At 42.6% G+C, this 16,925-nt stretch overlaps 1 protein-coding gene across 1 annotated transcript; it reads left to right on the top strand.

Moving 5' to 3' along the window:
- Window positions 1-1,711: 1,711 nt before the first annotated feature.
- On the top strand, window positions 1,712-14,600 carry LOC107383383 (gasdermin-E). The gene is made up of 10 exons (XM_015955949.3): window positions 1,712-1,867; window positions 3,416-3,651; window positions 8,487-8,679; window positions 8,811-8,988; window positions 12,001-12,121; window positions 12,519-12,668; window positions 12,801-12,922; window positions 13,047-13,224; window positions 13,890-13,960; window positions 14,227-14,600. Exons 2-10 carry the CDS (start codon window positions 3,441-3,443, stop codon window positions 14,458-14,460), a joined length of 1,458 nt encoding a protein of 485 aa, XP_015811435.3. The 5' UTR covers window positions 1,712-1,867; window positions 3,416-3,440; the 3' UTR covers window positions 14,461-14,600.
- Window positions 14,601-16,925: the final 2,325 nt, after the last annotated feature.

Consider the following 16,925-nt stretch of genomic DNA (forward strand, 5'->3'; position numbering starts at 1 on the left):
TAAAGAGCTATACTGGTTAGTTTTAGATGTATGATGTGAGCTACATTTCAGTTAGGCTTAGGCACAATCCAGTGGTGTGTGTGTGTGTGTGTGTGTGTGTGTGTGTGTGTGTGTGTGTGTGTGTGTGTGTGTGTGTGTGTGTGTGTGTGTGTGTGTGTGTGTGTGTGTAACAGATGCAGCCATTTCATCTCATATTAATCTGTTATTCACTCAGAGCTGGAGGAGGAGTGCAAGTCTTATCTGCTGCTGGAAAGCATGGAGCTTTACATCTGGACTCTAGGATCCACATCCAATAATAATAATTATTATTTATTCAATCAGGACAATAAAAGTTTATTTTAGTTAATTTGTTTTATTGAATTTGGTGCATGTTCCAGAGTCCGGATCTGCAGGGTTTCCAGGGTGATCGTTATCAAAACTAAACTTAGAATGATGATTTCAAACGGACAGGCAGTGGTTTTCCTTTGATGGGGAGGGAATGTGAGTGATGAATAAATTGTTACCACAGTGTGATTTAAGCAGCCAGCTCCAGTGACAAAACTAATGATGTGATCAGGATTAGGACCCAGGCACCAGTCAAATACAGATGTGTGTCTCATTGTGACTTTATTGGGCTCCTTTTGTGGGACTTCAGTTGCTGTGGTCAAACCAGTGAAATCAGTGAAAGTTTGGTCGTATATGGGCAATTTAAAAAGGCCTTTATTTTGGAAGGCACCATCAGAATGACTTGATATTGATATGGTACTGTTGATCTAAAGTGGAATTACCCTGTGGAAACAGCAATTTTCCATTTTAGAGCATTTTGAAATCGTTAAAGGTAGGTCAATTATGGACAATTTGAAAGGCCTTTATTTTGGAAGGCACCATCAGAATGACTTGATATTGATATGGTATCACTGTGGGGCTGTATACTGTTGATCTAAAGTGGAATTACCCTGTGGAAACAGCAACTTTCCATTTTAGAGCATTTTGAAATTGTTAAAAGAGTCAGTCAAATATGGGCAATTTCAAATTGCTGTGGTTTGAAAGTGTTGATACAAAATACAACTACTCTTTGAAAATATGACTTTTGCTTTTAAGCGGATTCTGAAGTCATTGAAAGAGTAGTTCAAAAATGAAAATTCACAGGGCTTTTAATTTGAAATCCAAAATAAGATTGCCTTGATATCGACAGGGCGCTAATAGTGAACAAGCCTAAATTATTTGTTATGTTCTTAAAATATCTGATAATTCACTTGAAGTTGAATTTTATTTTGAAATCCGGTTTCCACATCCATTCCCGTAATAACTTGAATAGACGGGGAACAGAAAACAAACTGGAGGCTGGTTTGACTGCAATGCTGGAATTGGAGGCTGGCTTGACTGCAATGCTGGAATTGGAGGCTGGCTTGCCCGTGGCTCTTCACCATCGACAGCCCTAACTGGCCTGCAAAGCTCAGAGCTTTTCTTTGTCTCGTCCAACACCTTTTCTGTTCTTCTAGACTTCACATCATCTCCTGCATTTCTGCTTTGTTGGTCTTAAACTTTTGGATGTTTTTCTTCAGTTTAACTTTACCTTTCGTCAGTTAGTCATAGACCTGACCCATTTTGATCGTTGTTTCCTCCAGTTTCTTTTTCTCATCGTTTCGTTTAATCGTTTGTTCCTGCAGGTTCTAGGGCTAGAGGCAGCTGGTCCGCGCATGCGCAACATCACTATGTAATCGTTGGAGGGGGGGCACCGTCCCTCCACCCTTTATACAGTCACAGCGGCTCCAGCTGAGCGCAGTCCCTGCTCTCCCACTTGCTTCTTCCACTATTTTGGAATATTTCGTCACATTTCGGCACCCGTAGATGCAAAGTTTGCAAAGGAACCAAACTCAACTTTGAGGTAACCAACTTTTTTAGACTAACATTAGATATAGTTTTAATGTTGTCTCGTGCTGTGACCAACCAGCCTGCTTCCCGGTTTAAAATAATAACACGTTATGTTTAATTTTAGTCCTTTTCTGAGTGGTCATATAACCGCAGGCGCGCGCTGCCTGGAAGTATGAGAAGCGCGCGAGACAGCTGGGATGGACAATTTAGTAGAGGGAAACAGTGACGTAACACCGAGTAAATAGAGTGACCTTTATGCAGAATTTCTGCACTTTTGTTCATCTAAATGTATTAGTTTATTAATTCAAATGTGTGATTTGGTTAAACAGTCTTACATATGCCACTAATCTGGGAGTAGGTGCCTGTCCCCATCAGCAAGAGGCAGGTTACACCTGTACAGGTCACCTGTCCATCACAGGACACAACATCAATCCATGCAGGGACAGTTTGGAGTCGATTTGATCTGTGGGAGAAAATCTGAAAAATGTGCTGCAAATAGAAATAGGTGAAATACGTTTCCTCTGCAGGGGGTCAGGGATAAGGTGAGGAAGTCAGATGTCACAGAGACTGTTGATACACCAGAAGGACAGGGACTGGGAATTGAGATCCCACCACAGGGGTTAGTGGAAGTGTCTGGGCTTCCTGACTTGTGCTGCTGCCCCTAAAACTCAGACCTTGATGAGCAAAAGAAATGCTCCTTTACCTCCTGCAGCTCAGCCATCTCACCATGTAAATAAACGTTAAAACAGAGGTAGAAATGACAGATCAGGACTGTGTTCTTCACATCTTCAGTAAAAACCAAGTCTCTTCACGAGAAGTCTAAACTGAGCTAAAAACAACAGAAGCCCTAAAAGGCAAGAGGGAAATTATTTACAATTATGATTTTTATTGTTATTATTTTTCATCTAACCAAAGGAATACGTTTATTACTCGTTTCATCTCGTATTAATCTGTTATTGCTTTGGGAAAACATCTTTTTCCTGTTTGTTGGATGAGAAGTAACCCAATCAGTAAACACTAGTACACCTGGGGGAATGACTCCGGTCCAGTTCACACTAAGCACGAGAAACATCAAGTATTTATTAGTTGTATATTTGAGCCTTTTGGGTTAGGGAAGTGTGCATCAGCATTACAACAACTTCTGAATAATTGACACTAAATGACTCAACAACACATGTAGCTGAGACTTCATCATGTCCTACGTTCACTCTTTTGCTTTTCCTCCTGCCGGCTGTCTGATGTGTTGTTTTCCTCTGGTTATCTGTCCTCCACTGCCAAAGCTCTCTTCCCTCTTTGGTCCTCCCAACTCTTTTGGCACTGATTACTTTAAATATTTAAGTTAAGAAACGTGAGCCTGCTAATGTTATCCAGGGGACTTATTTTGTACCTCGGCTCTTCGGTGGGGAATGTACACTGTGGGTAAATGTTGCCAGCACATTACTGGGATGAATCTGATTTACAGGAAACAGGTCAACTGAGGAGAAATCACGTGAAAATCATCCTTTCTTTATTTTAGCAGCTAATGAAAAACATCATGGTTCTTTACAATCTTCTCTTTCAGTCTAAAACCATTCTCAGCTGAGGCCATGTTTTCCAAGGCAACTGCCAACTTTGTTCATCAGATCGACCCTGAAGGAAGCCTCATCTACGTGTCCCGGGTAAATGATTCCAAAAAACTTCTTCCCATGGCCATTGTCGTCAAGCGCAACCGCATCTGGCGCTGGCAGAGACCCAAGTACCAGCCGACGGACTTCACCCTCAGCGACTTGCTGCAGGGTGATGAGACTCTTCAACCTGGTATGTAAGAGGGACGTTGGCTTATCCAGCCTAGGGCTTCCCAAGTTAAAGGTCAACTTCACTGAAAAACTATTTTTAATTATTACTTCAGGCTGCAGCTAACACATATTAATCAAATATTCGATTTGAAGACGTTTCAGATTCATTCATTAATGACCACACAACAAGTTGGTGGAATTTGCTGCAGCATGACATGCTCACAGCTCAGTGTCTACACATGATGCAACTAAAAAACAAACCGGGACATACAAAAATGTAGGCAGTTTTAGTGACCGCATAGCTGTTGGGAAAAAACAGTTTTTGGTTCTAGTGTATTTTGCGTTGAAGGACATGTAGCGTCTTCCAGAAGGCAAATATGTGCACAGATGATGTGCAAGGTGAGAGGGGTCCGAGGTGATTCTTCCTGCCGGTGGTATGATGCGTCAATGGTACAGCGTGTCAGTAAAAGGTAGGGTATGTCCCATAATTGTGGACATTTTGTCTGTTATGCGTTGTAGTTTTTTATGTGAGTTGGAGTCCAAATGACCATACCAGACTATTATGGATGGGTGAGTATACTTTGAATGATAGCGGTATAGAACCGTACAAGGATGCTGTGCCTTACTCTAAATTTGTTTAGTTGTTTGAGGGAAAAACAGCTTTTATTGGCTTTTATGTAAGTCTGTTCTGAGTTCTGTTTCCATTTGAAGGCATTACTAATGTATGTGCATTAAATTTAAAGGACTCTGCAATAGTGACAGATTGTGTGGAAATGAGAATGGGTGTTTTATGAGTAGGAGAGCATGAGAAATCTACTATAAGTTCCTGTGTTTTTGATATGTAAAGTTGGAGGTCATTGTTTTGGCACCAAGTGACTACTTCGGCAACCTGTTCACGATCATGGTGTTCATTATTGTTAGAGATTAGTCCAATTATGGTGGTGTCATCTGCATATTTGAGAATAGAGACTGAGTTATGAGTAGGGATGGGTACCTTTGACATTTGAATAGATACTGTACTTAATGGTACCAATTTTCGATACTTTTGAGTGTTTTATAATTATTTAAATCCTTTTTTAAATTAAAAATATATATGTTGTTTTCCCAATATATCACCATATTTGATAAATACTAGAGGTGCTGAAAAAAATCGATTCAAGTCTGAATCGGGATTCTTATTTATAAAGATTCAGAATCGATTCACAAAGGTTCAGAATCGATTCCAAGAACTCAAATATTTGACATGTTACAGGTTTGAGATGCACTTTTTTGATCTTTGTTAGGAGAGTCAGTACTCTACTTTTGTGGTCCCATAAATTGAGATGATTTATGTTTGAATCTGCTGATAAGAGGGCACTTGAATGAAATGTTTTCCATATTCTGAAATTTGAGATATTCTCATATTTATTTTCTAAGTTGATAAATGAGTACTCAGGATTACTCATGTAACTTGTTTCTACACATACTTGAAAAGTATTTGACCGCATTACTTTCAAAGCTACTGTTAGGTAACTACAGATTAGTTATATTTTACAAGATAAGCAAAAATAAATGTTGCCTTTTGGTCTAAAGATTGCTTCTGTAAACAGTTTTAGAATCACTTTAGTTTACATTGTAAATTTGCATTTTTGGAGCATGACCAGTTTAAAGCCAAATAAAAATGTCCCATAGCTTTAACTAACTTGTACAACAAAGTAGTTAATCCTGGAGCTGACACTCTTTGTTAATACTGATTGTGAATCGATTTAAACTGAGAATCGAGAATCGATTCTGAATCGAATCGGCACCCCGAGAATCGGAATCGAATCAAATCGTGAGTTGCTCTAAGATTCACATCCCTAATAAATACCATGTTAAATAACATACAACTGTTTGTATTTTGTCATCGTAGTGTTGTACAAAATTCTTCAATATGAAAACCTTTAACAACTGTTTCTAAATGAGGCAAGAACAAACCCCGCTCCATGTACTCTTGATCCTGTTCTACGCCCTCTGGAATAACTCTGATGAGGAAACCATGTTTTATAAACTACAAATGAAACTGAAACAAACTTCTATACCATACAACAGATTGTATTTTAATATTGTGGTGTTTCACAAACTAAACCAGCTCCATGTACTCCTTTCCCCTCAGGACAAACTGCGTGATGGTGGGTTCTTGTAGTTTTATAAACTGAAAATTAAACTGAAGCAAACATATTTTCTGTGAACTAAATTTTCTGTGTATCTTCATTCCTTTTGCTGTTCATTTTCACACTGTTTTCCCTACTCTGAATTTGGAATTTCCGAGGAGATAGCAAACGCACCGTTAGCTATGTAAACAAAAACTAAACTAACAAGCTAACGTTATCTTAAACCATTTATTTTGCTGCTGGAGCAGATTAAGATGCCTTATACTCAGATTGTTGTCGCTTGTTTCATCATCACCCAAAAGCCCGTCGCATTTAGTAAAGTGAAGCCAAACTTTAGAGTGTGTTTGCTTTCTTCTAGTGGGAATTTCAGAGTTCCGAGGAGATAGCGAATGCACCATTAGCTGAATGGAAGCTAACATATCAAGCTAATGTTATCTTAAACATTTCATTTACCTACCGGAGCAGATTAAGATGATGATGCCTCACTTAGATCATTGTTGGTTTCATCATCACCCAGTTACCATCCCATTTAGTGAAGTGGACCCAAACTTCAGAGTGCTTCCTCTCTGCCATGCTGCTTTGTTTACTGCTTGCTCACAGTGACTGACAACATTACGCTCTTGCGCCAGCGCACAGCTACTGAAACAAGGTACCATTTCATATGACGTGATTCGGTTCTCAGTCGATACTATGGGATTCGGTCAGTGCCTTAAAAAGTACAGAATTCGGTTCCCATCTCTAATCACTAGGTGTTCCCTGGCCAGCTGAGAAACATAGTACCTCTAGCATGTCCTGGGTCTTCCTTTAGGTCTCCTCCCAGTTGGATCTGCTAGGAAAACCTCACGAGGAAGGCATTCAGGAGGCATCCTAACTAGATGTCCGAGCCATCTCAACTGGTTCCTCTTGATGTGGAGGAGCAGTGCATCTACTCTGAGCCCCTCCTGAATGGCTGAGCGTCTCACTCTATCTCTTAGGGAGAGCCCCAAAACTGTACAGAGAAAACTTATTTTGGTTTCTTGCATCTGTGATCTTGTTCTTTCGGTCACTACCCAAAGCTCATGACCATAGGTGAGGGTAGGAACGTAGATCAACCGGCAAATCTATAGCTTTGCCTTCCAGCTTTGCTCTCTCTTCACCACATCAGACCGGTACGATGCCTGCATCACTGCAAACGCAGCACCAACCCGCCTATCGATCTTGTGATCCATCTTTCCCTCACTTGTGAACAAGATGGTAAATGGTAAAAAATGGCCTGTATTTGTATAGCGCCTTCTTAGGGTTCTACAACCCGCCAAGGCGCTTCACAAGACAATCAGTCATTCAGCCATTCACACACACATTCACACTCTGGTGGGGATGAGCTACAATGTAGTTACAGCTGGCCTGGGGCGCACTGACAGAGGCGAGGCTGCTGAGCACCTGTCCATCTGACCACCACCAGTAGGCAAGGTGGGTTTTGTCTTGCCCAAGGACACAACCGCAGCATTCTCTGGTTGGAGTCGGGATCAAACCTGCAACCTTTCGATTACTGGACAACCCACTCTACCTCCTGAGTTACTGCTGTCCCTAGATCACAAGATACTTAAACTCCTCCACTTGGGGCAGAACCTCAACCCTGACCTGGAGAAGGCATTCTACCCTTTTCCGACTCGAGAAAATGGTTTCGGATTTAGAGGAGCTGATTCTCCTTCCAGCTGCTTCACACTTGACTGTGAACCACTCCAGTGAGAGCGAGAGATCATGTTATGGTGAAGCCAACAGGACCACACCATCTGCAAAAAGCAGAGATCTGATCCTTAGGCCACCAAAACAGATCCCCTCAACACCTTGGCTTTGCTTAGAAATCCTGTCCATAAAAGTTATGAACAGAATCAGTGACAAAGGGCATCCTTGGCGGAGTCCAACTCTCACTGGGAATAAGTCAGATAATCATATAGGGACCAAACGGCTCGCATCAAAGAGCCTGGTACCCCATACTCCTGAAGTACCTCCTACAGGGCCTTCTGAGGGATACGGTTGAACGCCATCTCCAGATCCACAAAACACATGTAGCTTGGTTGGGTAAACTCCCACACACCCTGCACGACCCCCCTAAGGGTATAGAGCTGATCTCAATTGTTCCTCCTGAATCTGACGTTCATCCAACGACCACAGCTCCAATCGGCCTACTCAACAATGGAGGCCCGGAACATGGCCCACTTGCAGTCAGTGTTCTCCAGTTCCTCCATGTCTGACTGGCATCCTCTCCCACCATCAAAGTCAACTCTCTACCAGGTAGTGGTCAGTTGACAGCTCTGCCCCTCTCTTTACTCGAGTGTCCAAGACATGCGGCGGCAGATCAGATAAGACAACAACAAAGTTGATCATCAAGCTGTGGCCTAAGGTATCATGGTGCCAAGAGCAGATATAGACAACTTTATGGCTGAACACAGTGTTCATTAGGACAAGCAGGGAAGTCCAATAACAAAACACAGCTCAAATTCAGATCAGGGGCGCCGTTCCTTCCAATCACACTCTTCCAGGTCTCACCGTGGTTTCCCATGAACATTGAAGCCCCCCAGCAGAAAGAGGAAATCAACGGAAAGAGCACTTTCCTGCACCCCTTCCAAGAACTCCAGAAGCTGGTGCCCTAGGCCTATGCCAAGAGCTGACTCTGACTTATCAACTATGTTTTTACACCCTGCAGTACATTACTAAAAATCTGCACCTTGATTTCATTCCTCAGGAGTGTCTGAGACTGAATTCTTGTCCTACAAGGGGACGTTTGGTGACGAACATACTGGGAAGCTGGATACAGAGACCGGTCCTATCCATGTCAAACTGGAAGGACTGGGTATGACTAAGCTTCAGTCCTGTTTTGGAAAGCTAAGGAAGGAGGAGCTAGAAGTGAAGAACCTCCTGAAAGGCTCCAATAACAGGTGATCTGCAACTCTTTCAGTTTGTAGCCAGTCAGTAGAAAATGACAGTATTACAAATACCACTTATGAATTTTATTAGGCTCCACCTCGTTGCACGGAACCTTGTACCAAAATCTGTGTCCCTGCATCAGGCTAGTGAACATGCAGCACATTCTGGTGCAGCAGATAGAGAAACGGGCCGAAGTCCTGGTGGTGGTGAAAGAAAGGATCCTCACCACCAACTCCTGCTCCGTCATGTTCACAAGAAAGCAGCAGTGCACCTTCCAGGGGGTACTCAGGCTGCTGGGTCTGCTGGGGACCTCCATAAAGGTTTGTCTTTTGGGTTTTTGCAGACAGAAACACAGGTCTAAAAACTATGATAAGGATTAGGGATGCATGATTTATTGACATCCATGTTGGTGTCAGCTGATGCGAGTCATTTTTAACATATTGGTCCAATAAGTACAAGTGCTGGTCATAAAATTAGAATATCATGACAAAGTTTCTTTATTTCAGTAGTTCAATTCAAAAAGTGAAACTTGTGTATTAGATTAATTCATTACACACAGCCTGAAATACTTCAAATGTTTATTTCTTGGAGAAAACGCAAATCTTCACTTTGGCCGAAGTTTTTAAAAAGATTCATTTTCGTTGCATAAATCTGCATTTTTGTGTGAATGACAGGCTGAATCATAGAAAAATATCTTCGTTTTGGGAGATACCCGGCTACACGTGGACAGGGCCGCAGTCCAGTTCTGTAGGCTACACATTCATGGGGAAGACTGCTAACTTTGACAGTTGTCTAAAAGTTGACCATTGACACCTTGCACAAGGAGGGCATGACACAAAAGTCACTGCTAAAGAGGCTGGCTGTTCACAGAGCTCTGTGTTCAAGAACAATGTATATATATCAAGAGAAGAGATGAAGCATTTGTAAATGCATTAACCCTCCCACTGTCCTAATGTGTGTGACCCCGTGAGGAAAGTTGACCATTGAGCAGGGTTGATGGTTTATTCCTTGGGTCCATGTGGCAGGGGTGAGGAGTGAGCACCACCTCGCCCCTGCCACCTGGACCTCAAGGGATAAACCATCAACCCTGCTCAATGGTCACCTTTCCTCACGGGGTCACACCCATTAGGACAGTGGGAGGGTTAAGACTGTTTTCTTCACCTGTTCGGTTTTGGCGAGGTGTGCTGGCGGCAGCAGAAGTATCCGGGATGCAGTCCATTCTGTTTCTTAATAAACAAATACGATTCGGAACAGAAAAGATGCGTAAATCAAGCAAGGGGTGTAGCTCACCAAGCACTGACGTCACATTTGTGTCATAGGAACCACAAAAATTCCCAGTCTCAGAGAGTAGGAGCTAAAATGGTTCTAGGAACTACGGGAAAAAGTTCCTAGTTCCTATCTGTCTGAACGTGCGCAAAAAGGGGCTGGTTCCCAAAAAGGTTCTAGGAACTACAAAAGGTTCCAAGAACTACAAAAGTTTCCTACAGTCGGAAAGGGCCTATTAGTAGAGAGGAGAAGGGAAGGACAAGATGTGGTAGAAAAGTGTACAACAATAGCGATAACTACACCTTGGAGAGGATTGTAAAACAAAACCCATTCAGAAATGTAGGGGAGGTTCGCAAGGAGTGGACTGCAGCTAGAGTCAGAGCTTCATGAACCATCACACACAGACAAATGCAAGACAGGTGTTAGCTGTCACATTCCTCTTGAACATCAGAAGCACCACCTGGACTAAAGACCAAAGGACTGGACTGCTGCTGACTGGTCCAAACTTATGTTCTCTGATGAAAGTAAATTCATTTTCTTTGCAAACCAAGGTCCCAGAGTCTGGAGGAAGAGAGGAGAAGCACAGAATCCACGTTGCTTGCGGTTCTGCGTAAAGTTTCCAGTCAGTGATGGTTTGGGCAGCCTTGTCTGCTGGTGTTGGTCCATTGTGTTTTCTGAGGTCAAAGGTCAACGCAGCAGTCTACCAGGAAGTTTTAGAGCACTTCATGATTCCAACTGCTGACCAACTTTATGGAGAGGAAGATTTCATTTTCCAACAGGACTTGGCACCTGCACACAATGCCAAAGCTACCAGTACCTGGTTTAAGGACCATGGTATCCCTGTTCTTGATTGGCCAGAAAACTCACCTGCTCTTGACCCCACAGAACATCTATGGGGTAGTGTGAAGAGGAAGATGCAACACGCCAGATCCAGCGATTCAGACGAGCTGAAGACCACCATCAGAGCAACATGGGCTCTCATAACACTTGAGCAGTGCCACAGACTGATGGACTCCATGCCACGCCACATTGCTGCAGTAATCCAGACCAAAGGAGCCCCAATTAGATATTGGTGCTGTATATGCTCATACTTTTCATGTTCATGCTTTTCAGTGGGTCTAACATTCGTAAAATTCCTTTTCTGCATTGGTCCAAATTGATTTTCTAATATTCTGAGATACTGAATTTGGGATTGTCATTTGTCAGTTATAATCATCAACATTAAAAGAAATAAACATTTGAAATATACCAGTCTGTGTGTGATGAATGAATCTAATATACAAATGGTAAATGGCCTGTATTTGATATAGCACCTTCTAGAGTCCTGGAACCCCCCAAGGCGCTTTACAACACAATCAGTCCCATTCACACACACAGTCATACACTGGTGGGGATGAGCTACAATGTAGCCACAGCTGCCCTGGGGCACACTGACAGAGGCAAGACTGCCGAGCACTGGCGCCACCGGTCCCTCCGACCACCATCAGCAGGCTATGTGGGTAAAGTGTCTTGCCCAATGACACAACGACAGTGACAGACTGAGCGGGGCTCGAACCTGCAACCTTCCGATTACGGGGCGAGCACTTAACTCCTGTGCCACCGTCGCCCGCAAGTTTCACTTTTTGAATGGAATCATTTAAATAAATCAACTTTGTCATCATATTCTACTTTTAAGACCAGGACCTGTATTACCAACCAGTGTTTAGGTTTATTCTGATGTGGTGAGTGTTTCTGTAAGGGGGAGGGGACGGGGTTGGTCATGTGACCAGTGATAGTAATGCAGCTCAGGATTGTGGGGGTGTATACCTGAGGCAGAGGTCACTTTTACACATTGTCAATAGTCAAGGAATTATATGTAATATTGATAAATAAGGGCTATTGCAAAGACAGCAGTATTAACACTGGATATCAATATCAACCGTAATGTGCACATTGGTGCATTCCTACTAATAACGATAATTTATTACCTGGTGTGTGTGTGTGTGTGTGTGTGTGTGTGTGTGTGTGTGTGTGTGTGTGTGTGTGTGTGTGTGTGTGTGTGTGTGTGTGTGTATGTGTGTGTGTAGATCTGTGGTAAGGACGTAAACAGCTTCGAGGCGGACAGTGATGTTTCTTTGGAGATTCCTTCTGGAACCGTGATTGCTTACAGCGTCCTGGAGCTGGAGATTAAAACAACTGGCCACTTCAGTGAGGGTTTCAGTGTGTCAGCGTGTGTGTGTCTGTGTGGAAAGTGAAGCTTGTTTTATGTGTTATTTGGGTTTTTCTGGGGCTTCCCCGTCTTTCTGCAACGTTTGTGTTTTAATAACTTCTGTTTTGCTCTTGGGTTTTGTGAGGGAGCCACATTTGTTTATAGTTGTAATTACACCATATACACCACCTGGCCTTAAAAACCATTATCTCACTAGTAAAACATCTGATCTGGTGGGAAGCTTTGTGCATGGTGCATTTGCTAATTTATTTGTAATTGTGGTAAACGTGAGTTGTAAAAACAGCTGAAACTGCTCTTTCCTGTTTGATTTAATCATTATTGTTGCTCCGATTTGTGTTGAAAGTCACCTGGAGTCATGCTTGTGCGTATTTTCAGATATTTGCCTGCAGCCTGGAACTATCGGAGGCTTTGAGAGCGACTCGGTCTCTACATCCGAGTCACCAGATCCCTCTGTGACTGTGGTGGATGGTAAAATCAACGACCACGAGGCTCTGGGGGACATGCTCTCTAGCAGCCATCAGAACGGTGTGTGACCTCATTAACGTGCTCTGTTTTCCATTCATGTGAAGGAAGAGAGGCAGAGGTTCTCCTTCCATGAAAAGGATCCACTTTTTAGGCACAGAGAGCTTGTCGTGAACAGATTCTGGTGTCTAACAGGATCACAGGAGCTGGAGCTTGCTCCTCTGGCGGCGCTGCCTCAGGCGACCAGATACGCCTTGTTCAGGAAGCTCCAGGAGACTCTGAGCGACAGATCTGCTCTGGGATGTATTCAGTGTGTGGTGAGTTCAGCTCTAATTGTGCCATCCGCTACAAATTGGGGAAAAGCAATCACGCAACTGCTGAATTCCTTCAAAATCAGCACACCAGAGCAACAATCTACCCCTTCTCCTGTGTGTCTGTCAGCTGGAGGAGATGTGCTGCAGCAAAACAGTTTTAAAGACCGTTATCGACACACAGCTGCAGGTTCCTGGAAGTTCCTTCAACCTGACTGATGTGGAATTAGACAGTCTGACTGGATCTGGTCAGAGTGACGTTCCTGCTCACCTTGGTGCAGCTCACCTGTTGGTCAGCGCCATGGAAGGTGAGAGAAAATACAGACAGAAGCAAGCTGGAGACATTTTTATGTTTTTGAATAAAACATGATTTCTGTTGCGTTCCTGATTTAAAGGAAAACTTCACAGTTTAGCCTTGCTTTTGGCTCCCCCTAGAGTCTGTTTTAATTCACTGTCGTAAAACTGAAACTCTCCTCTTCGCTGTGCGTTTGTGTTTTTAACACCTTAACAGCTGAAACGTCTCCTCGGCCTTCATTAGTGTCTACAAGAGCAGTTCATCACCAAACCAAGCAAATCAGCCGTGTTCATGATGGAAAACATGGAGGAAACGTGTTTCTGAGCTCTCCTGATCTTGTTTGACTACTATTGTGGTCGGACGCTCTTTTAAACTTTTTAGCTTCATCGGATAAGTGTTGAGGCTCCTCCATGATAAACACGTTACAATAACTGCTAACCAGGCATAGCTCGTCTGTCCTGAGGTGTCAACATGGATTGCCGTAAAACGTGACTTTGTGAGACTTCAGAGGAGCGCTCCAGAGAGTCTGAAGTTGCAAATGGGGGCTGGGAGGCCTTTCGTTGACCCTAAAGGGTGGTTTTAGCCCATGCTGGCTCAAGATAATGATTTAGAAAATAAAAAAAGTAGCGTAGTGTGGCTTTAAATGTCTGATCTTGTTCTGTTTCTGTGTTTTTCTAGAGCTGCCTGATGAAACTTTGAGCATTCTGAGTGAGAGTCGACCCGACTTTCTGGCAGCGTTTGACACTCTGGTATGTTAACGTGTTTTATTTGTTACATGAACCACTTTGTCAGGCTTTTTTGGGTCAAACCTGCCTGTTAGAAATGTGTTAAAGAACAGTTCTTGGGAGATTGTGGTTCTTTGGGAAAGTCAAACTCAAAGTCTGGTAGCTTTGTGAGAAATGAGCAGCCATCTTATTTGTAGCTCCCAGGGTCTGAATCCTGCCTAGTTAAACAAAACTGTCCCTTCAGTCCCTCCTGATGTGACATGATTAAAGTATCTTCTGTATCTAAACAGATGAGCCAGTTGAAGGAGAGCAGGGAGCCTTCGTCCGTTCAATCTCTTCCCGCCCAGCTGCAGGACATCCAGCTCTTGCAGCAGGCGGAGCAGCTGCTCGGCTCCATCGGAGCGATGCTGAGGAGGGATGCTGAGCGGGTCTGGGTGGAGGCGGGTAACGCTGATGGAGTCCTCCTTCTGGTCCTTGGTCTCGGTGTGCGTGGTTTATCTCTGCTGTGCACCGGGCTGCTTTAGCTGGTGCCCTCTACTCCCATTGTTACGGCTCTCCCACTCATGACGTTTTACAGCGTGGTACTGTAGTATTGTTACTACTGTAATATGATTGTCAAATATGTGTTTTATTTTGAAGTAAATAATGCATTGATTCTTTGGAAAACCCGACTGAGCTGATATAGAAGTCCTGATGGTGTGAGTGGATCATGTTTCTCGGTCAGAGATCAGCTGGTCCTCCAGAGCTGATCGACCCCCAACCCTGGTGACTGGTTATGGCACCTTTAGTGGTAACCAGTAGGAATGAGTCTCTCACATCACTGGGAGGAGGTTTGGCCCACCCTTCCTTACAGAATAGCTTTTATATCATATTGGATGGTTTTCTAACATGAAGGGCCTTTTTAAGGTCAAAGGTCAGATGTTCTCTTTCGTGATGTTCTGCTAGAGAGCAGACTTGGTGGTTCCATGGTCCAGGTCCTGAAGCAGCAGAGCAGCCCTGTCTGACTGTTGCTATGGTGATGACTCCAGATGGAAGGGGACACCCAGCCCCTGATGTTCCTGCTTTGGTCTCATCAGTCAGGGTCAGCTCCCTCATTTCTCTCTTATTTTTGACCTCTGACCTCTGTGCCTTAGATGTTATGGATTCATTATTTCTTGAATTTCATTAGAATGAGGCCTGATGTGCTGCTTTTTGAGATTGTCGAGCCGCTTTTATGTTGATTTCTGCCGTGATTAAACAAGGGGGGTTAGCAGTTATGCTTCTGACCTTTCAAACTTAGACCATCATCTGAAAACAGCCTTTTGTTTTACTCACGTTATCTTTGTCTGACATTCTTCTGAAACATTTAAGCTGGACCTCACAAAGCAAGAGCTGAAGAACTCCTTTTTCACAGTTTCATCCCTCTGACCCTCATCAGTCTTAACGGTGACTCAGCTAAAAGCTGCTGTGGTTTTAAGCTCCAGATTTCTGTCTTGGTTTTATTGTAAAGTCTAGTCTTTGTAAACACCAAGCATCATGTGATATATGGAAAACTATTTATGTTTTATTTTGCCAGATTGGTTAAAAGATATCTATTTTATTTTTTATAAATAAAGCTTTATATTATTAACATTCCCATTATTTAGTAAATCCAGGCCAGTGTTTGGATCAGGTCGCTGGTTTATTTTTATATAGATTATGATTTTAGATTTGTTTGATGTGTTTTAGGGAGTTTTGGCAAGATGTTTCTTTTTGTGGTTCTTTCATCCAAGATCTGTTTAAAATGGTTTTATGGAACTTTTCTTGAATTTTCTTGAATGTTTATTGAAGTTTAGGAAAACTGACGGTGGAAGGACGCGTTAGGATATCCTGAATTTTCATTGGGTGTCAATTTGAGGAAGAGGAAGACCTTTGGCAGAAGCAATGGTCCGAATCTAAACCACCAGTAGAGATTATGATGTGTCAATGATATAAAAATGTTGTTATTTTAAGAGTCTGAACCTTTATTCTTGTTTTAATGTGTACTAAAATCAGACCGTTTAGTGTTTTTGCTCCTTCTGTAAATTTCTTCTTGTTTTTTTAATGAAACTTAATCAGACTTTTTCCTGTTTGCAGACCATAAATATATTTTGTTTCTTCTAAACTTTTCCGCATTTGTTTTGACTAATGGCGCCTTTACCTGTAAAAGTTTAATCACAGCGGGTTAAACTTAAGAATTGGACTTTTTCATCACAGAAGTGAAATATTTTTTAAGATGAAGCTTTGAGAAACTGTGAATAATTTTTGTTGATGCAGAAATATCTTAAATGGATTTTAACACGTTTTTGTGTTGAATAACCATAATAATAATATATTTTATTTGAAGCCCCTTTCAAAAACTCAAGGTCACTGCACAATCAGGGTAAAATAAAACATTCAACCACTAGAAAATTTAAAGCCCAAATAAAACATCAGATAAAACCAATAACAGTTACAGTGGCTAAGCAATTCTGAACAGATGAGCTTTTAGATCAGTCATGAATTAGAGAAGGCTAATGTTAGGCATTTTAATGTATTGTTGTCTTAAATGTTCCTTTTGAAGTAATCATATGTTAATTTTATGATTGTGAAGTAAGCCGCAGGGCTTTCTCCTTCTTCCTCTTGGCTCTGGAATGCGGCTGATAAGCCTGATGTTTGTCTGTATGGGGGTTGGGGAATAGCCTGCCTAACAGGTATCCATGGTTACTGAGTTTCTGGCTGTCTGTCATAAATTAAGACTTCCTTTCTGGAATGTCCCGCCTTAGCCTAAAAGCAACACTGTAATTGGCGAAGTGTAGACAGTGATGGATTGTTCTTTGTCTCTTTTCCCCTGTGTTTCAATAAAACCAGCTGTGGTGCAGAGGGGAGGCCAGAGTTGATCGGACATGGGCCTTTGCAGGCTCTTGGCCGGTTGCTCTCGCAGCGTAAAAAACCTACTGACCCTTTTCTCCTGTGTGGTTCATTTCAGGATATAAAAATACCCAACAGCTAG

This window comes from Nothobranchius furzeri, chromosome 11 (assembly GCF_043380555.1).
Source record: "Nothobranchius furzeri strain GRZ-AD chromosome 11, NfurGRZ-RIMD1, whole genome shotgun sequence".
Lineage (NCBI taxonomy): Eukaryota > Metazoa > Chordata > Actinopteri > Cyprinodontiformes > Nothobranchiidae > Nothobranchius > Nothobranchius furzeri.

What these genes read in the sequence shown, in the direction of transcription:
- LOC107383383 (XM_015955949.3), top strand. Translation starts at nt 3,441, where the DNA reads ATGTTTTCCAAGGCAACTGCCAACTTTGTTCATCAGATCGACCCTGAA. An exon ending in TAAAACAACTGGCCACTTCA is followed by an intron (nt 12,122 to 12,518) that starts GTGAGGGTTTCA and finishes GCGTATTTTCAG; the next exon opens with ATATTTGCCTGCAGCCTGGA. An exon ending in GTTGGTCAGCGCCATGGAAG is followed by an intron (nt 13,225 to 13,889) that starts GTGAGAGAAAAT and finishes GTGTTTTTCTAG; the next exon opens with AGCTGCCTGATGAAACTTTG.